We start from the raw sequence: 22,922 nt of genomic DNA, 5'->3' as shown, positions 1-22,922 counted from the left end.
TGCCTACATGTCATGGTGCTATGCACAGGCGTAGCTATCCCTTTGTACACTCTTGTTCACAAAAAGTGGCACATTTTATTATATTTGATGTGCCTCTTTATCTGAACATGCTTCACTTGCAGCTTCTAAGTTTAAAACAAATGTAAACTGGAATGAAGATAGTCATTGAACATCAAAATGAACCCTCCTTTCTTATATTGACTTCATGAATATACCTTATTATAAAAGAAAGTATTGATCATCTAATTATTCACCAGTAGATGTGCTATTTACCTCTGATAGCTGCCGTATGTGCCACCCATGCTCCTGGATCTATAGGCCTCACTGGTTCAGTTCGAGGAATAGTAAAATAACCCTTTGGATTCGGATCCCAACATTTTGCAACCACCAACTTAATTGGCCTGAAAAGGATAATTTTATAGTAACAAAATTCCAGCATTCATTTATTTGTGTGAAACACTGATTATAGAAGAAGAAAAAAAAAGAGAGAGAGAGAAACAAGTTACTCTAATCAGATCAGGATCATCAAGTGTTCTATGTCGGGAAATTAAAATTAGGGATCTAACGTATTGTATTATCTGTCCTAACATTCTTTTTTTTTTTAAAAAAAAATATAACTCTTAATACAACAAAACTAGTGTTTAAGTTAATAGATTGCTACAAAAATATAACATTAACAATTACAGCAGCTTGTAAAGAATTTTTAATTAAATTACACCAATTGTGTGCCAACTATAATTAAGTTTATAACTTAGTTAAAATTGTGGTTTGAGTTCTTGCCACTCCATGCCAGTGTTCTACTATCGAACTACCAATTATTTTTTGAATTGTTGTTTGAAGTCCACTTTATACATAGATAGGCTAATCAGGACTGGATCTACAGTTTAAAGTGGGATCCGAACCACCGTTCGATGTGCCTCCACTAGGTATCAAACCTGGGACCCCTTGATTTGATTTGTTGTTTTAAGTCAATTTTATGCACAGTAAGGCTAATCGGAAATGGACCTACAGTTTTAAAGTGGGTTCCGAACCACTTGTTCCTCCCACCCGGTACCCCTTGATTACAAGGCGACGACGGTACCACTGCGCCACCAGGGAGGCCTGGGACCCCTTGATTACAAGGCGATGATGTTACCACTATGGCATCGGGGAGGCCCTGAACTACAAATTCAAGCATACAGTATGCACATCTCTGATCTCTGTGTAAGTTTACATTGGTCATTCACGGTTTGAACTGCAATTTTCAAATAACTTTTCTGCTGCCTACCATAAGACATTTCACGTAGCTAGTTCAGCTTCATTTATGTTTGTTCAGAATGTGTTATAATTTTTAAGGCTAATCTCCATGCCATACTTTTTAAAAAAGTAAATATTTAAATATGCAACTTCTTTTGCATTGCAGTCACCTGACAACAAACATTTATTAAGGTTCTTCAAGAACCATTTGGGATTTTATATCTGATCCGTAGAATATTGGTTATTGGTATTAGTAAATCTTATGTCGATACTTTATCGGTATCGGCCAAAATTTCATATCAGCCATTCCTAATATTTTTGATCCAGACTGCTATTGTCTGACCATCTAGAGGGTCTAGGTTCGATTTTATGTGTAATTTCAAAAAAGAAAAACCCGTGGAACATACATTGATTCTGTAAAGGTATAAAACTAAAACACATATATTTGCACAGCATAATCTTGTTAGCCAACTTACCCAGGTTTTTGGACTACATCTCGCAACACCCTAACTGCCTCATCATTTGACATGTTCTCAAAATTAATATCATTAACTTGAAGAATCATATCTCCTGGTTCAATTCTGCCATCAAGTGCAACAGCACCCCTAAAATTAGAAATATGAAAAACTTTATCAACAACAATGAATTCGACAGATAATTTGAATCACTCAGAAGCAACACAGAACTTTTTCTTTATGCCAGTAAACATGAAATCTCCATTTACAACAGTGTCTATTCGTTATTCTTCTTGATTGAACATTAGTCCAGAAAGTATTTTGAAAAGAGGAGCATAGAAACTCTAAAAAAATGTCAGTAATTGCAATTGTAGTGCACACAAGATACATAATTGTAACTTGTTAAAACTGCAGCAGACAGAAAAATCTAAGACTATTTCACAGCAAAACATTTACAATGGCATGATTAAGTTCATTACAATACACACATTTATACTAATTTTAAATTGTTGAAATACACAAGTTTTGGTATTGGTATTAGCTCAAAAGTTTAAAACTAATGTCACTATTAGCCATTAATTATGAACCCACTACTCTTGTTTTAAATATTAACTTGCAATAATGGATCAATTCATAACTTATGGTTATGTGAATTACTCACTTCTTCAGATTAATACGTATTCTCACAAATAGGTAAAAATACAAAACTTCTTGTACTTACGTTTAGGTGAGTATCCATTTTCTCTTTCTCCGAACAACGTTTTTGACAGATTTGACGTTGCTATGGAGTATTTCAGATAACCTAAAAAAATAAGCTGAGGAAGGGAACAGTAGTTTCCCGAAACATTGTTCGGAGAAAACAGATACTCACCTAAACGTAAGTACAAGAAGTTTTGTATTTTTAAATATTTTTGAGAAAACGTATTAATTTAAAATAATGGATAACTGTAATTGTTTCTCAATACTTTGGAACCTCACAAGTTTCTAAAAAATTCTTAGGGTTCTTTTATTACTATTTAGGGAGTTTTCAAAATGCTCCGTTAGGTCCAATTTCTGTTCAGATAGGCTAGTGAGACTGACCTCACAGTTTAGAAGTGCAACGTGCCTCCAGGGCAGATCAAACCTGGGAACCCTTGAAGATATTACCACTATGCCATTCGGAAGGCTCATTTAGGGTGGTATTTGAGTGTGTGTTAATTATTAAGATCAATATTATATCTAACTATGTAATGTATAATTTAGATGTCACACTGCATTTACTATAGTTGTTTTCAGAATGGCTGATTCTACAGCCACTAATGTGTGTTTATTTTAATTATTTGATGTGTATAATCAGGGCTCGAAAAATTTTCTTCAGAACCAGCTGCCAGCTCTGAAAATCAAGTACAAGAAAAAAAGGGCTAATGAAAATACAAATATATCATGTACACGTATACATTTTTTTAGCTTTAATAACTGTAGTTTCTTGAAGAAATATTCCCAATTTATCATAGCTTTTTGTTGGGCACACATGGAGTCACACTGATATATTCACTGCACATAGTGTACAAAAATATTGATCACAACTGTATGTAATTTGCTATTTCACTATTTACAAAATGTCACAGATCACATGGCAATCAAGTGGATTCATCAATCTCAAAATTGTGAATCCCCTTTCTACACAACGGCAATGTGCCCCTTGTGGCCATGCACATGCCTTGTGGTTTTGGCACTAAAATACCAAACATCTACTGACTTTGTGGAATCAAAATCCTGCAAGGATGGACCATTCAAGTTCATAAACATCAAATTATTGAGGCTGTCTGATACACTAGACATATGTAGCACTGACACCACACAAAGCAATTTGCCCAAAATTGGGAATCTATCATTGTTTGACACAACCTTACTCAAAAGATCACTCAGCTTCGTTCCTTTGGCAAGCACTTTGAATTCATACCATTCATTCAAAATATTAGGCTTTATTGTCTTGAAGTCCACGTTAGGAATCAGAAGTTGGTTCTTGAAATGCTGAGTCAGTGTTTCTATTTCCCTCACCCCAAAATTCCCAAGGTTTTCCTCCCCTACTGGCCAGGTGAAAGTATCAAACACACTGGTGCACATTTTATTGCTGTTCTCACTCTTTAGAAACCTTTCCTCTAGATATCTTGCACCAAGACGTCATAGTCAGCTTGAATGGAAGAACTAGTGCATTTTGTCAAACCCTGTAGCTGCATGCCATCAAAGTTCCTTTGCAGAGATATCTTAAGAAACTGCTACTTGTAGATACCTGGAACTTCTCTTAACGATGCCAGAGCGGTTACTGTACGTTTTACGTGATGCTGCATAGTGCTTATAAACAGATCTTGACTTTGGAACAGAAGATAAAGATTTTTGATAATGATCAGGTAATCCACTAGGAAATTTATCATGTGAACAAATCTGAAATCTTTTGAGTTTTCTCAGAAGTCCCTTTGCGACTGCAGACCCACTGGCCGTCTCTGAATTAAAAATCTTCCAGAGAAATGACGACACATTTCCATTCTTTTACTAAAAAGGTTAATGCACCAACTTTGCTGGCAGCCCATCTAACAGCATGTAGATACTGAATTTTCAGAATCTGCTTCTCTAGTACATCAGATACAGACCGTAACTGAAGCATTCTCTTTGGAGAGCACTGGTAAAACTTGTATAAACTTTTAAGTACACCATCTATATCATCAATGCATCTTACATGTTTTACTGCACTTAGCACACTCAATTGTAGCCTGTGACCAATACAGTGAATATTAATAACATGATTCAACTTTTTCAGAATTTTCTCTACAAATCCATTTTCTGTTCCAATCATAGTGGCTGCATCATCAGTTCCAAAATCAATTATGTGGTTTGAATTCAGGCAGTGTGACAACACATGCCTCTTCAATTTACTTTCAATTGTTTGCAAGTAACCCTCAGCAGTAACAATTTCAAGAGCAGCAGCTGGAAACACTTCGTTCACCTCACTGTCCCTTATGTAGCGTACATAAAGTACGACTTCCTCAACAGAGGATTTATCTGTCGATGCATCCAACATTATACATTCATACTTTTGTTCTTGCCGTTCGCAGATTAATTCATTTATAAGTACTCAAGGAATATGAGACACAAAATCGGCATATATATCTTGTCATTTCTTATACTCACTTTTCATTTCAACACCTAGTTTGTCTGATAATGTTAACAAGTCTTCAAAATCGGAGAATAGTAGGCTACAGTGAACACACCTTTGAGATGTGCAAACATCCTTTCGTCCATCTTCTTCACACATGCTGCCAAAGGGGCTGATTCCGGCAAAGTTACTGTCCTGTTTGCAGCAATGCATTTTTTATGGATTGTTTGTGTTTCTTGAACGTTTCCAGCTTGAACGGACCAGTAAACACTTTTAAAACTTTTCAATTTCCATCTGCTATGGCAGGAAATAAAGCACATGTTTAACATCTAGCAACACCAACACTGGGATCAAATTTGAGCCACTTTATTTCGTTCCACCATCCTTCCTTAAATTTCCAGCCCCTGGAAACTGCCTCCATCGCAACAGAAGTGTTCTTCGACTCTAATATTGCAGCTGCTGTCTCACATAGTTCCGATGAAGTACATGCAGTAGATTCTTTCCTTTTCGAAGAAACGGCAAAAAAAAAATTGTTAGCCGAGACTGCTTCCAGCTCTGCGGTTTTTCATTTGTTGATGCACATTTCATAATGTATTCAAACACCACCAAAAGTTACAAAGGTTTGTTCTAAAGTACAAAAACAAAACACTAACAATTTCACATCTGCACTGAACTTCGGATTCACACGCTTTCACTCTAAGAATAACCTTGGTCGGGTCCGTGAACCCCCGATGTATTAATAGAACTCCAGTTTTGATCGTCTAGTGGTGCCACTTACTAGCAATTGGGCATACTATAGGGTGTTCCGTATAGCATGCCGAATTAGAAAATTAAATAAAAATAGGGAAAATATCATGAAAATAGTTATATTTCACATATATGTAAGCAGTAACATCTCCCATTTACGTATGAAAGACAATGTCAGGCACATGTCCACCCCTACTGAGTCTGCATGCATTTATACGCTCCACAAAATTATTGATAACCCTCTCGCAGATGTGTCCCGATGCCTCCAATCACCCCTATGATTTCCGCCATCAGTTCCAAAAGGGTTCGCCATAAGTTCCCCATAAGAAGAAATCACAGGGTGTAAGATCACATTCCTGGTCGCACTGTCTGCGTTGCACTTTCACCACTTTGGTAAAATGTCTTCACAATGAGAACATGTTGCTCAATTGTAAACTGTTCCATATCGTAACCACAACAAACTAGTCAAAACAATTGAGGCTACATTAATCGGCATGACAACAAATACCAACATTGGTAAATACAGGTCTTAACTCTGATAAACTTACTTTTCATTTTTCTGCATAAATTTCTTTCACGATTAATTACCTATCTCCACGTAACCGTCAAACAGATATCTTTATCGATACAATGTGAAGAACAGGTCTGCCAACCTCGAAACAAAACAATTGCACTTGATTCAAATTTGGCATCCTATACGAAACATCCTTTATATCAAGACTGCCAAATCACGCGAGCGTTTAATTAAGAAGAAATAAATTTCCGAGAGAAAGCGGAAAAGGAGGGGAGCAGGGGACAAAGAGTAAGAAATTGTTACTGATTCTATGTAATGTGCACAATGTTGTAAAAAAAAAAATTGCTAGCTTACACTGTAATGCAATTTGAACTTAGAATCTTCAAACTTTCGTACATACAATTTAAAAAAAAATGGCAATATTACAGCAAAACATCAGTCGCCAGGCTGAAATTTTCAGTTGCCATGGCGACCTGGTGATCGGGATTTTTCGATGTCTTATTTCCATGATAATTTGGTTGAATATTCTATAAGTACAAGATACTGAATAAAAACATCAGTGCACAAAATCTTGCAGAAATACTGTAATTATTATTCTATATGGTTATTGCTTTTGTTTTTAAAAACATTGCTTGTAATATGAACTTTATTAGGAGAATTAGCAACACACAAGGAATGAACATTATACAATTTAGGCAGAGCAAAGTTGTGGAAACAGTGGGAAGCAAGAGGTTTGGTAACTCAGTGTTCAAGAATCTGCATAGAATGCCAAATATGGTGGTTAGATTCTTGGTTAATCCATAATTTTCACATAACCTTTCAGCAAGTTATATTATTGACGGCAATTTGAATAATTAACTATTTCCCCACGTTTTCATGTTTTCCAAAGTAAGATTGAATCCACTACATATAACACAATTTAATTAAAATGTAGCCAACTCAGTCATTTACGAAAGAGACTTACCCCTTCATGATGGATCCAACGTATATTCCACCATCGCCACCTTTATTGCTTTGACCAACTATACTGATTCCCAGGAAGTTTACAGTATCCATGTTAAGTGTTACAGTAATGATATTAAGGGACATGGTCGAATCAGTGATGCTTGAAAATGATGATGTCCTAGACATTGGGGGTAGTCTATGCCTCCTTCTCCTTGGTCGCCTTCTAACATGTATGCGGGACATGCTACTATGATCTGCAACAAAATGTGGATCTCATAAATAAGAACAGGATTCATATCGATGGCAACAGACACACTTTGCACTTAAAAAAACATAATAGCCAAAGACTGCCAATTAGATTCGCAATGGTTAATGTTAGTTTATCACATCAAGCCCTTACATTGCTATTATTTAGATGGTACCTTTGAAAGTTTTAGAACTGACCTAGGTTTCATCAGCCAAGTGAACAATGACATGTACTGTACCCTCCTCAACCTTTAACACATGTGTATTTAATCTTTTCACCATCCCTGATGGAAAACCTAAGTGGGTTCGACAATTTGGATTGATTAATTGAATTAGGATATTTTACGTCACCTATCTGCCACTTTAGGCTAAACGTGAACATGAGAGATGAAATTGATGAAGGGGCACACACAGAATGCTCATGCACAGGCTAGGATTCAAACTGGCATGGTAGCATACTGTACTAACCACCGAAGATTTCGAAAATTCACAGGTACAAATCTTGACAACAATCTTTTACATTTTTATGATGTTAATGCCATGTGGTGTGAATTTTCATATTTTTTGTCTTAAAATATATTTCACACCACAAAAATAGAAAATATCACAATTTAAAAATAGGAATGTAAATATCATTATGGCATTCCATTTAAATATAAGAATGTCAATAGTTATTGGCACATGTCTAATGTTGTTTCTAAGGCCTTTGCCACACCAGTAGTGGTCAATCATCCACCTTTTTCACATTCCTGAACTAAAGGTGAACCACAAGTGATTGATAGTACTTACATCAGTACGAATTCCTTCTTGCATGTGACTTGTTCCAGCAATTTTCTTACTTTTTGATGTTACTAATCATGCCACTACTAGTGTTACAGAAATAAAAATTAGCTACTGGATTCTTGAAAGAATTTTATTTCTAATGATTTTTACTATTAAGTAAAACCTTGTTAATCTGAACCCCGATAAGCCGGACTTCGCATAATACAGACAGGCCCAAAAAAAAAAAAAAAAAAAAAAAAAAGCAGAATGCATTTTACTGTACTGTATAGTGTATTTGGCCTATGCCCTTTAAATACACCATAATAAACGTGTTTTGTTGCTATAAACAGAATTGTAATGCACTTTCTACTGTTTTTTTTAGGTTATTTCAGTTAATCCAGACTTTAATTAAACCAGTCAACTTATCCCCCCTATTAGTCTGGATTAATGAGGATTTACTGTATTAACCTTACATACAGGCACGTATCCAGAGGGGGCTCGAGCCCCCCCCGAAAGTTTTAGGTTTACACTAGATAAAATGAGGTTTTTGATTTCTTGTGGTGTGAAATAAAATAATGTGACAATAATTTAAGGAGAGAAATAATTATCGAGGCATGACGGAGAATGTTCCGTATCCCTGTTATTGATAATAGCACGTATCCAAGATGGGGCACAGGGGGCTCGACCCTCTCCCCAGGAAATTTTTCAGTTTACGTTAGATAAAATTAGGTTTTTGGCTTCTTAAATAATGTGAAAATAATGTAAGAAGAGAAATAATTATCGAGGCAAGACGGAGCATGTTGTATACCCCTGTTATTGTTAATGGCTCGAGCCTCCCTCCCTCAGGAAATTTTTCAATTTACACTAGATGAAATTAGATTTTTGGCGTCTTGAATAATGTGAAGATAATAAATTTATAAATCTGAGAGAAATAATTATCGAGACAAAACGGAGAGTGTTCTATAACCCTATTATTGTCAATAGCACGTATCCAAGGTGGGAATCAGGAGGCTCAAGTCCCCTTCAGGAATTGTTTCTGTTTACACTAGATAAAATTAGGATTTTGGTTTCTTGAATAATGTGATGATAATTTGGGAGAAATAATTATCGAGACAAGATGGAGAATGTTCTATAACTCTGTCATTGTTAATAGCACGTATCCAAGCTGGGGTTGAGGTGGCTCGAGCCCCCCCCCCCAATGATTTTTTTTATTTTACACTAGATAAAATAAGGTTTTTGGCCTTTTGAATAATGTGACGATGATTTAAGGAGATATACAATTATCGAGGCAAGACGGAGAATGTTCTATAAAACTGTTGTTGATAATATTGCACGTACACTTTTCTTGAGCTTTCGGTGTTGTTGCAGCGCACTTGAGCACTATGTAGAAACTTGTCAGCATTTGGAAGCTGCACAACAAAGGTAGGGCCACACGTAGGGCGATTCGTTGTAATTTCTAATCTCTGGAAGGCGGGAGAGGGTACGTTCTTGAATGAGAGAAGGAGTCAACTACTGGCGATATTAACGAATCGTTTTATCTGCGGAATGTTCTAGAATATAATGAGGATGTAAATACGTGGATTCAATTTTTCGGTTGATCTGTACAAAGAATCGGTTAATGAGATTTCAGAGGTAAGTGTGACAATTCATACAGTCGATTAGTGATCAGTCAGCGTACTCTGGTTGCTTTATAATATATAGTGATTCGAAAATGAAGACATTGACGACAGCGGAACTTCCGGGGCCTCAGTGTAGCGCTAGCACGGTTCGAGGGCCGAAGAGATCAAAGGTCTCTCTCTCTAAAGTGAATATTTCAGCAATACCGGATATTGGAGTGGTTTATTAAAACAGAAATAAACTGCATAGATCAACTGAAAAGCAAAGTTTTGAGTGATGATTTAGTTTTGCCAGAATTAAATTTCGTATATGCAGTCCGAGAATTTCATGGAATAAAAAAATACTTTTGTTTAAGCCTACTGGGTTCGAAACACATTCAAACACTTAACTACCATAAAGAGACAGCCGAAAATTTTATGATTGTTGAGAAGAGAAAGCAAGATGATGTTGCATATGTAGACATTTAAGGCGGTAATTGCAGGTTCTGCCAGGACCCAAATCAGGGCTCTACCAACTGAGCCACCTAGCCATCCTTGACTTCAACAGATTTTTCGTTAAAATGTCTACATAGTACATGTCCTGTGTATATCAAATTGTAAGGTGTTGCCTGTATAGTGAACAAGCACAGAAAATATAAGAGAGAGAGAGAAGAAAACTGAGGAGCATTATCACCGGTTGAGGATAATTTTTTCTGTGGTCAACAAGAGCTACTACTTCGAGGTGACAATGACAGTGGCCTAATAAGGGAGATTTCACACCGTGTCGGCTGAAGATTAGGTTTGTGCGACCTTTTGTGTCGGTACGGTGTGAAACGTTGCTGTTGATTGGCACATTCCAATCGACATGTATGGCGTGTCCCTTCGGTCTGAAACCTTCCCAAGTCTTGAAAATCCAAGTCACAAGGATGGAAAATTAGGGCCTCGTTAAGGTTAGGTGTGAAGGCAGACAGACAACAGCACCCTTAAGGATCATATCCAAACCTGCAGGAAGAACGCATCTTACTTCAATCTCCAATACGATGATAAAAACTTCTGGTGAGTTGATTTTAAAAAATGTGTCTGAGATCAAGAGAGGCGTGCCCAGGATTTTGGAAGGGAGAGGGGTTATGCATACTATTGTTGGTGGCCAGTCCTGATTTTGCCATTTTTTCCCTGTCTTTGACGTTCCTTTTTTTTTTTTTTTTTTAAGAATACTGGGTCAAATGGGGTTATTACCTCACCAAACCTCCCTTGGGCACGTCACTAGAGATAAATGAGTAAGCATTTCATCATACTGGGAGACGAAACATTAGATGTGTTGGGAACGGAAGGGTTTTCACTGTGCATTAATTGTTTCGTGATCCACCTGCATTCGAGAAGACTTCCTTTGTTTCGTGACGATATATGACAAGACAGCGGAAGCTGTGACAGGCATTTTTGAACACTTGTGAGTGCTAAGGACTGAATCTGAACAATGTGTTGGGTTTCGGCTTTTATAAGAGCTGAAAAAATGGGAGGACAAGACACGTTAGTGGTGTTCAGGCTCGAATCAGAGAGAAATATTCCAGAGCTGTCTGCGTCCAGTTCGCAGCCCACAATTTCAATCTCGCGTTGTCGAGTGGATTGTCCATCCCGTGCATGTGTAACAGCTTCGTAAAAACACTCAAAGACGCCATAGATGATTTTATGCCTGATGAGAAGAAATGGACAAACCCACATACTGAGATGGTTCCGGCACAGAGGAGTCGAGTGGTAAAAAATGTTCCGATTTCACGTTCTGATTAAAATGATAGGCTTACAGTGGCAACGATTTAAGGGATAGTTGCTCCCCATTTTTAATTTTTTTACCTGAACATTATGACCTCTTAATGTTAAGCCTTGGCTACCAAGAGAAAGTAAACTTTCCTTACAGAGCCCTCCGCGCACCCCCCCCCCCCCCGTTTTGGAACCCAATTGCCACCTCTGGTCTTAAACACACAATTGTGAGGTTCTTACTATACCCCTTAAAAAAATGGTTTTGAGCCCCCCCCCCCCCCGAAAGGAATTCCTGGATACGTGCCTGCTTACATAAATATAAAAAAAAACAAGAGTCAAGGTTCTGTAGAATGGGCCACTCAGAGTGATAATTAAAATTTACATTTGGGTTCTATTCAAAAAATAGAATTCAAACTAATTTATGGTAGCTTCTAAATGTATTATATAGACATGCACAAGATTCTCCCATAGTTTGCAATCAAAATATCACAGTAGAAAAATATTTGTATTCAATATAGAGAAGTTTATGCATAAACACTTCAGTAGGTTGATTATCATAAAAGGGTAGAGTGAATGGAATCATTCGAACAGGGTAAGAACGTAAAATAGAATAATTAGGGAAGCACAAAGGATGATGAAGATTATATTGATTGAATGAAATTTTACAGCATGCCCAATCTTCATGAAGATATGTAACTTTTTCTCAGAATAAAAAGCAATGATCATTGCATAAGTAGTTATTTCATTTTATGGCGTTTCTCGTTTTCGGTCCCTTTTGCCTTCCTCACAACAAATTTTCGACATTTTTTTTTCTTCTAACATGGTCATTGCCAGATCCTTGACAAGAAGCTGAGGCACTCTCCCTCCCCCCCCTCCCCCACCAGACTGCCGGACATGTAGCATACCATCACTATGCCAAAAGGGCTATTGTAATTAAATTCATTTAAAATACATATCCCCGTCAAAAAAACATGCTTTCCTACATTATGTAAACCAAATGTAATACCTGCAGTTCCTCTGTCAACAGAAATGTTGGTTGCTCTACCAGTTGTTGTCGTAATTCTACTGGAAACATCGTCCTCGGATTCCAGGAAGCTAGTTGTTTCCAGATCTGAGCTTATCATTGATGATGATTCATACCCATGTCCTGAACGATGTTTACTATGTCCATTGATTCTCAAACCTGAAAATTAATGTCATTCAAAATAATGCAAGCAGATTGTGTAATATACTTTACTCAAGAACATTTTTTTAAAAAGTTTCACAGAACACATCAGCGTTCAGATTTCAACACAAAGCTTGGATGAGTTGTAAAACGGTTTGGAATTCAGTTAATGAATGAACAAGAAACCAAATTGTGAGGGGAAGACGGGGAAGGTATGTATATACTTTATAAAAGCACTCAAATATTTTCATTTATTTATTTTACTTTGTGTTTTATGGCAATACAGTGGAACCTCCATTTTACATTTTTCCGCATTATACATTCAATCTTCGCAGTCTCAAAAGAGGATAATCTAATTAAATTTTCCCGGATTTTAAGTTTTTTCACCCTGGTCGCCTAAAACATGTAAAATCGAGATTCCGCTGTATATATTATCATAAATCATCACATTAAAAACAAAGTTGTACATCACAGAACACCCTTCACTGATTTAGAGTAAAATGATATATATCTTTTCCCCCTTCTTTCTACTGGGGTGTCTGATATTGCTTGCACTTTTGTCATTTGCTATTTGCTATACTGGGAGCATAAGTGTCTGAACCCAGGAAGAAAATAGGCATATCCAGGCTCTCATGATTACCAAGAAAACATTCACACAATCTACACCACATTGACATAAGCAGAAGAGACAAGACTACTATTTCAAAGAAGAAACTACAGAAGAAAGACAATCATCACGTCAAAAGGTGCATCAACATTTTTTTTTAAAAAATCATCACAGTAAGCTCCCTTCTTTTATACCTTGTTCAACCATAGCCCACTACGATCCTTCCAGCCTCGGCACTCTACTAGCTCTCATGTTATTCTAAGAACTTACAATATCTGCTGCATGGCACTGATGTTGAACCATTCTGCTTCTACCAAGATGCATCTAAAGCAGGTGAACTTCATGGCTGAGGGACTTATGAAATAAATATTTAGGTCTTTCAAACATTTCTGTCGTTGAGGAAGCAATGCATTTCAACACTATTGGAATGAAGAATCTGCAGATAAGTTCACTAACGTCTTCAGAACGATCATTATTCGTAGAACAGAACAACAGTCTCAAAGCCGGTAGTAGGATATATATTTTCTTGAATGTTTCGCTTGAAAAATACTCTGAGTAAGACAGGCACAACATTTTCGATGAATTTTTTAAATGTCCACGAAACACATATGAAGCTGATTTTTGTCACTTTTATAAATTAGGTCCCTATGAATGTTGAACTACAGGATGGGGTAGATATCTGTGCATTGCATTTGGAGCAAGACATAAGTAAAATTTTTTTTTAAAAAAAAGTAAAGTGTTCCACTGTGCTTTGCACCATGCTATGAAGGTGTATAGGGGGTGTGGGGTTAGGGCCCACACTTTCTTCCTCTTGACCAAGCTGGGGATGCTGTGGTCAGCACCACATCCCTGGCTGCCTTTACCCCCCAGAGCTTCCACCAGGTACCCACTTTATACGATGCTGGGTGGGCACCGGAGCCACTTGAACAGGTTGAAAAAGTCCCGGTTCTCCCCCGCCCGGGTCTCTCGCATGGTAGTCAGATGCCCTAACGACTGACATGATTTATATAACCTTTTTTGTTACAAATGCAGCAACATAAACAAGGGAAGATAGTTGTACTGATTTTTGCTGAGAAGCTCAAAAGAAAGCCAAAAATAAATAAATACAATTAAATAAAATCGTAACGAAGTGATTGATTTATGTTCTGAATAACAAAACGAAAATAGCTTTGTCCCCCTCAATGGAAAAAGTGTTATTTGTCCTTCTGGAAAATCATTGTCCCCCCCCCCCCATGGGAAAAAAGCTTGCGACATTCTTGCAGATACGCAAAGACCACACCTGTCACGCACAGTCAACTGTCCAACGTGTCCACATGACTGGCAGCTTCGTTCTCTTCCTGCTTGGTGGTGCTGCACAAAAAGTGCAATTTTGTCACCATAGATCGGAAACAACCTCTGTATTTAATGGCTGTATATATGTATATTTAACACTAATGATGAAGGAGACAGTATACACTTACCACACAAAAAGACATACGTTGATATTTTGCAATATTTGCTGCATTATCATCGGAGAAGAAAGAAGTAGACTGTGTTACATAGTGGAGTGGCACAGAATACTGGCTGCAGTATCTGTACAGTCAGCGTTGCCAGAAACAGTTGATAGTTAACAAATGTACATTCACCAGTGTTTACTGCATGGTATGTGGTGGGTGGGTGGTTTTGGAGGAGAAAGTTTTATTGGTTGGCTAGGTTGAAGCCGGGAGGTATAGTGGTGTGCATACCTGATATATAGGCCCTTTCCAATCACCTTCAGAAAGACGTGTCTGAGTGGGTGGGTATAAGATGGATGATGGCCACACGGAAACAGATGTTACATGTGGTATTATGTCTGTTGGTATGATGGCAACTTTGAAATCTGAGTTTTGGGTGGAGGAATGGTGGTAATTGATATATTATATATAGATAGATAGTGTGTATGTCTGTTCCTTCCCCCCACCAATCTATCTCAGATCTAATAGAAGTGATGTGATGAGCACCACGCTCCAGCTGAATTTTCTCACCCAGGTTTTCCCTTAGGTACCCACTGATGTAAACCTGGATGAGACCATGACCCCCTTATACAGGAACAGCAATGGACAATTTTACACGAGATGACCAAACAGGGAATCGAACCGGATCCCCCATGTGATAAGTCTGAAGCCATAACAACTAGACCACTGTGGTTTCTACTTCCTTAATTAATGTAATCGAAATTCACAATAAGGCGATAGAATTCTCATACTTTTTACAGAAGAAACTACTTACGGAAATGAGTTTCTCTAAGGTTTCCAACGTTAGTCGAGGTATTTTCTTTCATCGTGGTATCTATTTGACCGAGAAATCATGTCAGTGTTTTCAACCCCTTTTTTTCTTTAACTATGCTTGCCTAAAATAACCAAACCTAACATAACCTTATCGGAATGGTTCGTGGGGCTACCCGTCAGCTACCCGTCCATGATGTACAATTTGCACACGTGACGAACACGATAGTAGGTATTTTTCGGTGAAGAAGGTTGGAAACACTGATATTCGAAAACAAAAGAAGCGATAGCATTCGCAAAGTAAGCGATATGAACAGTTACGTGCTTTCGGTAGCACTTAGAAAATACATTATTTTAGTAGAAAATGTCTTTGTTTTCATGTAACAAGCATAATGGCACCTTGAACTATGTTCCGCAATACACAATTGGTAAGTACGAACCATGCGAAACACAAAATATACGATTTTAATGTGTCTCTGATCTATGAAACTGGTACCTCACTTTGTAACAACAGTAAAAAAACTTCGAACATATACAACATAATAATTACAGTCACTCAATACCAGCGTAAATGTGAGCAGGTAAGCATGCAAAGTCCACCCAGCATAGGCCAGAGTTGAGTGCCTCTAGTGGAGAAAAGTGGAGTTTCAGCGAGCACACAAAATCGCATATGCGACGGCGAAGCACCGAGGCTGGAAGGATTGTAGCAGGCTATGGTTCAAAGCTCAAACCTAACTTCTGACTCTTTCTGTTCTAATACGAAAATTGAGAATTCTGATTCACTGAACACAACTCTCCATTTAACCTTTTGTGTCCCAAGGCCATTTTCACATGTAACCCCCTTGGTGCCAGAGCCGATTTTGAGCAAAATGCAGAGTTTCAATTAAATGAGTGTAGATCGGAGACTAATTGCCCTAGAGAGATGAGTGATATACCATTGTACGCGGAATGAAGCAGAGATTCAGACTATATGAAATTTATGCAAATTCGGCATATATGTGGCGGGGGGGGGGAGGGGCTAACTCTCAAAATTCCAAAATTTCAAAGAAAAAAAAATTGGTTCCCCACCCTCCCCCCAAGAAAAAAGTACATGACAGTGTCGACATGCACATGGAAATGATCGCTGACATGTAAGGAACACAAAAATATTTGCATTATTATCATATGACCAATGTAACTTGAGTTGTACCCCCCAAAAGGAATGGTCTGATTCAAGCTTCAAAATGCAGCGGTACCTTGAAATGACTTTAGCTCAGAGACTATTTGCCCTGGAGATATGAACGATATACCGTTGTACGCAGAATGAATCACAGATTGAGACGATATATAATTTATGCACATTCGGCGTATATATGGAGGGGGAAAGGGGGGAAATCCCCTGAAAATATTTTCTTTTAAAAAATGGGGTTTTGCCCCCCCCCCCAAAAAAAAAAAAGATATGAAAAGTTCAAAATGCACATAGAAATTATCGCTGGCATGTAAGAAACAGAAAAATATTTGCATCATTGTCGTATGACCAATGTAACTTGAGTTGTAACCCCAAAAGGAATGGTAGGCACGCCACTGATTGAAGCTTCAAAATGCAGCGCTACCTTGAAAAGACTATAGCTCAGAAACCAAATGCCCTAGAGATATGAAAGATATACCGTTGTACGCAGAATGAATTACAGATTCAGATGATATATAATTTATGCACATTCAGCGTACATATGGACGGGGAAAGGGAGGAAATCCCTCAAAAATACTTTTCTTTAAAAAAATGGTGTTTCCCCCCGCCCCAAGAAAAAAATGTCAAAATGTACAAAATGCAAAATTTATGCAAATTTGGCATATATATGGAGGCGGAAGGGAGAAAAACCCCAAAAATTATCTAAAAAAATTGTCACTTCACCCAAAAAATGTCCTCGCACTTGGGCACAAAATGACACCTACGCACAAGATTCACGGACGAAAAGCTAGAACGCAGTGAAAAATGAGCACCGATTCTTGCAGCTGCTTGAAATTCTATTTTTAGACAATGCAGGGTAACGCTTGTCGCAACTTGTGGACACTTGTGCTAAAAAAAACAAAGGTTTCCTTCAGCGTGCTTCGAAATTCCATTCTCACAACGCAGATTCAACAACCAGTCTTCCCCCACCCCCACCCCCTGCTTGCACCCTCACGGAAAACTTTCATTTTGACATCGGATACTGATAAACAAGTTTCCTTCCAATGCAGTTAACGGGTGGGAGTGAAAAGCATTGCTTTAGAACAACAAAGCCCATCTTCCATTGTCGGCAAAAATTTGACCTTGTGAAAAGAGACGCAAAAGAGAAGTCCCTTTTCCTGCCTTTTCACCTCCATTTTCATGAAGAAAAAAAAAGGTGCAAGAAACATTTCTGTTAAATACATGTGTTAGGAACAATATAAGAAAAAATCGAAATTCTAGCCAAAAATAGAAAAGTTATAACGTAAAAACTACGACCTTGACACAGCATCTCGATCAAGACACTTGGAACCGTGAGGCTTACTTTTGGTATCTCGATCGAGATACTTGGGACACAAAAGGTTAAAAGGAGTTTCAGTTTTCCATTATAATAAAAGAAAATACAGTGGAAACTTGATTTTATGTTTTTCATGAGACCAAGCTGAAAAAAATGTGGGAAGATGTAAAATTTTATAACAGTTTGCTGTGTTGGGACTATCAAGATTGGATTATAATGTGGGAAAAAATAAAACTGGGGAATATAAAATCAGAGTTGCACTGTAATACAACATACAACAGCTAGGATATTTACTTTTGGAACATTTGAACAGTTTCAAAGAACTTGCTAATGTTCAATCTGTAAATGTTAATTATAATCGTATTCTTCATTATAATTAAGGGACATTTTTAGACCAAAATACAACACACAAACAGCACGATGAAACAAACTTTGAAAATATGTGCACTCTTTCAATGACAGCTCTGAGTCATCATCAGACAAGGAGTCGAAAGCTTAGACATATTCTTACAGTGTGTTTTATCATGGTGTTTACGTGTTTTTGCACTGTGGACTATTTTTTTAATCGTTTTGTCTTGTGGACTATTTTCTTTTCAATCATACAAAATCTGACAGAAAATAACTGATAACAATGAATTTTACTAAAACATCCTTATGACTGAAATGAAATGATGTTTTGTGTTGTGGACTATCTTTTTTTTCAATCATGCAAAAGCTGACAGGGGAGCACTGTACACTTTTACTATTTTTTTTCAATCATACAAAAGCTCAGACAGAAAATAAGTGATAAGATTTAAGTGATAAGATTTTAGTAGCCACGGTAGTTCAGTTGTTAAGGTGTTTGGCTACCATGTGAAAGACCTGGGTTCAATCCCTGGTGGAAGAGAACTGGGATATTTTTCCACCTGTTCCAGCGGCACCCATCCAAAGTCGTATAAAGTGGGTACCTGGAGGAAACTCTGAGGGGTAAAGGCAGCCAGAGGCATGGTGCTGATCACATCACCCCCACCTTCGGCTGTGATCAAGAAACTGTGGGGCCCTAACTCCACACCCCTATATTCCTTCATGGAAAAGTGCAGGGGAGCACTTGTCTTTTTTACTATTCTTTTTAATCATGTTTTGTGTTGTGGGCTCATTTTTTTTCAATCATACAAAAGCTGAGACAGAAAATAACTGATAAAAATGAATATTACTAAAACATCCTTATGATTGAAATTCCTTCATTTTCTCCAGTCTGCCACTGGCCTGGTGTAACAATGCCTACATCACTCATCATTCTAATTCAGGTGAAACTGTCCCCCCCAAAAAAAAGATGTAACAAAAAAGTTCAGTTTATTTCTACATTACACAGCACCAAAAGTAGCTCCTATGAAGAATCAACAAGAAACTAATTATTGTATCAAAATTATAAAATGTGGGGGGTGAGTCACATTTTGTAGTGATCAACCTCAGAACTTACCATTGTATTTATTGTATTTTTCATACTTTTCACCATGGTGCCTTGAACCTTTATGAACACTATGATGCCCTAAAACAGGAAAATAAGAAAATAAAGCAGGGAACTAAAATTTAGAACAGCAAATAAAAAAGTCTGCAAAAAAGTTAACAAAAATAGTCACTTTACTTGAAATGCAGATTGTACTTTGTATTTCATTTAGCAAATAATGACCATACACATTCTGCATCTACAATTTTATACTCGCTAAAAGACGCAACTAAAAACCCATACATGAATCATAAAAGTTGACCATTTTTTTTTAAAAAAAAAAAGCTTTGCTAAAATAATACAAAATAAAATTACTTTCAGCATAAATCATATTTAAGATGTAATTTCATTCAAACTCTAGAATATTCCATATTGCTGTATTTATTAATAACAATTTTAACAGAGATTTAAAGCAATGCTTCTAGTGATAATAGCACAAAGCAAAAAAAACAATAATACTACCAAAAAGGTACACCACCCTTGGCACCAAGGCATTCTCATGCCTTCATTTTGCATAAATCTCAACCACTGATACGAAAAAAATATTATAAAAAGAAAAACTCTCATAGGATACACTACCGTTTTCATATTATTAAGAGTAAGCACACAAAGGAAGACCTAAAGAGAACATATTGATCCAGTGTTGGCAAGTATAATACTACAGAGTTGTACAGTAAGGAAAAAATACTATCAAATATGCTTTAGAAGCGGTTTCCTTGTAATGGTTTCAAATATCATAATTTTATTACTCCCATTCCTCATAAATATGTGAAAACCTGTTTCTGAATCAGTATAAAATATTTCTCTAACATGTATACATTGCTTGCATTGTAGAATTATTACACCATGAACACAATTTCTGATGTAATGTTTCAAGAGAACTCATGCTCCCTTCACCAGTCAATCATACTTAATTTGGTGTTAATGTCATAGGCTTGTGCAGACCCTCTGATCAGGGGTGGCGAAAGCCTTGATTAAAGTTCAGTCGGGAAAGAAAAATCTTTTTATCTCACTTAGTTTCATTGCATTGATGGGTGTGGGTGTGGATATATAATGCAGCAAAATAGAGGCACCATAAAGAATAAATAAATTGTATCTGAAATGTTCTGCGCTCCTTCCCTCCAAACAATTGTGTTCATGCATTTAAGACAAAATTGTTTAGCAGCAAGAGTCTGAAGTACTTAGTAGTTATAACTTCTCTCTCGTAATTTTCAATGCATTACAGAAAGCAATAAAATTGCGAGCGAAGCAAGCAAGACAATTTTTAGATCCAAATTTTTGCAAACTTAAAATAATATTGATTTAATTCCAACTCCTGCTGCCCCCTAGCTACAGCTCTGAACTTGACAAGACTGTCAGAAAAGCAGATATTGTCAGTGAAATAAGCAAGAAAATTTAACGAAATGTATAAAATTTGATATCAAGGGTGGCAATTGCCCCTTGTGAACGCATGCATGTGCTCTTGGAAGTCTGGAAGAAATAATGCAAGAAAGACGTGAAAACTAATTCCATCTTGAGTAACCTTTTGTATTGCTACTCTTAGATTCTACTAGTTTTGTTTTCTTTTACCTCAATGTTTGCTCCCCATACAATTGATTTTTGTACAAGTTTGTACCCCCCTGTCGTTGCACCACTGAACCCCCTTCCCCCATAATTGCTTTGAACTTTAATGAGCTTGAAAATACTTGTTTTTTTTTTTAAAGAGTATAATATCTTTTAATAAAGGCTATAAGATTCCTCTACTCTAAATTCCTAGGTGAAAGTATAACAACATGGACCTCAGGAAGGGGGGAGAGGGGGCAAGGATGGCCATACCTTCCCCTTAGAAATCGAATTTTAACCTAAGTATATACACTATGTTGCCATTCATCACCAGACACCCCATACCAGTATGTTAATCTGGTCGCAGCACCACATCATTATCATGTAAGGCAAACCTTCGCCGCAATGATGTCTGCAATCCTTCGAGGAAGACTTTCCACCAATTTGCGATACGTATCGACGGGAATCTTGTCCTATTCCTCCTGCAAAGCGGCGAACAGCTCAGTGGTGTTTTTTGGGTGGCATGGCCTGGGTCTCAAGCGGCACTCCAACTCGTCCCAAAGGTGTTCAATGGGGTTGATATCTGGACTTTGGGCTGGCCAATCAAGTTTTTGCACACCCATGTCCTCGAACCACGTGTTGATAATGCCTGTCGTATGACATGGTGCATTGTCGTGCTGAAACAGGTATGGGCCAATACCGAATTGTTCCCACAATGTCGGTAGCGCAGAATTGTCCAGAAATTTTTGGTACGCATTGACATTCATGTTTCCCCGAACTAAAACAAGAGGACCAAGACCATACCACGAAAAGCAGGACCACATCATGATGCAACCTTCGCCAAATTTCACTGTGGGTATGATACAGTCCTGTAAACAGCATTCACCGGGCATATGCCACACCCACACACATCCATCGGACCGCCACATCTGGTAGCACGATTCATCACTCCATAGGACAGATTTCCATTGTTCGAAAGTCCACTGGCAGCATTCCTTGCACCACTGTAACCGATGGGTTGCATTGTGGGCTGTGATATGCAGCTTGTGAACTGCTGGACAGCCATGAAAACCAAGTGCAACGATCTCCCGGTGGACAGTACAATCACTTGCAGCACTACTGTAAGACGATTGAAACTCCTGTGCCACCATCTGTAACGACGCCTTCCGGTTTGACTTCACCACACGTTTTAAGCATCGACGGTCACGATCTGTTAATATTTTCGGTTTACTGGGTCTGGGTCGGCATGTCATGACCCACTCTCGATTCCACTTCACGATAACATCACTCACTGTCGACTGGGGTATCTGAAATTTGTTGGAAATCTCACGGGTCGAATGCCCAAACATGTGCGCTCCAATGATCATCCCTCTTGCTGCCTCACTCAGTTCACGTCGTCTGTCCATATTGACTGCTGTAGCTGGTATGAGTGTATTCTCAACCGACAATGCCTTTTATAGGTTGTATGACATGTACAGACGATCCCAAGCACTTTTTGAGAGGAGCCCGGTGACGAATTGCAACATAGTGTATTTCACACGTATAATTTGATTTCAGTCATAGTAATTTTAGAGGGCAACACCATTTTCAGGGTAATATACCCCATGGAAAAATACCTAGCTTGTCACTCGGTGGGAAAAAATCTGCGGACATCCATGATTACGGGGGGGGGGGGGGGAGGGGGACAATTGTCCCCTGCCCCCCTATGCAGGGTGTCTACTATTTTGTGAAAACAAAATTCCCTAACTTTTCCAGGTTTTCCAGACCAAGTACAAAAATTTTCCAGGCCAAGTCATTAGGGCAATTAATGTACATGAACATGTATGTATGTATGTACAGTAGAGGTCTGCACGGGCCTAAATTGTAAGGCCCGAGTCCGGCCCGGCCCGAGGAAAAGAAACCCGAACCCGACCCGAGTCCGATAATAAGTAAACATGAGCCCGGCCCGAGCCCGAAAACATAATTAAAATTACTTTCCAATTCAGCATTTGAAAAAAAAATGGGCACT

At 37.9% G+C, this 22,922-nt stretch overlaps 1 protein-coding gene across 4 annotated transcripts in view; it reads right to left on the bottom strand.

Annotated features, from left to right (window-relative positions):
- The window catches only part of LOC145998756 (segment polarity protein dishevelled homolog DVL-3-like), an 83,088-nt gene that overhangs the window by 37,634 nt on the left and 22,532 nt on the right, over window positions 1-22,922 (bottom strand). For 3 of the 4 annotated variants that reach the window (XM_083135307.1, XM_083135308.1, XM_083135311.1), the window contains exons 5-9: window positions 19,346-19,414; window positions 12,395-12,571; window positions 7,050-7,284; window positions 1,713-1,841; window positions 274-401 (exon numbers count right to left, since the gene is read on the bottom strand). In XM_083135307.1, coding sequence (XP_082991433.1) covers window positions 274-401; window positions 1,713-1,841; window positions 7,050-7,284; window positions 12,395-12,571; window positions 19,346-19,414 — 738 coding nt within the window. The remainder of the gene's footprint in view (window positions 1-273; window positions 402-1,712; window positions 1,842-7,049; window positions 7,285-12,394; window positions 12,572-19,345; window positions 19,415-22,922) is intronic. The other variant, XM_083135309.1, reaches the window with a different exon arrangement.

Source organism: Lepisma saccharinum, chromosome 14 (genome assembly GCF_977018435.1).
Source record: "Lepisma saccharinum chromosome 14, izLepSacc3.1, whole genome shotgun sequence".
Classification (NCBI taxonomy): Eukaryota; Metazoa; Arthropoda; class Insecta; order Zygentoma; family Lepismatidae; genus Lepisma; species Lepisma saccharinum.
Note: the sequence above shows the minus strand (reverse complement) of the source record. Positions and strands in the feature narration are given on the sequence as shown.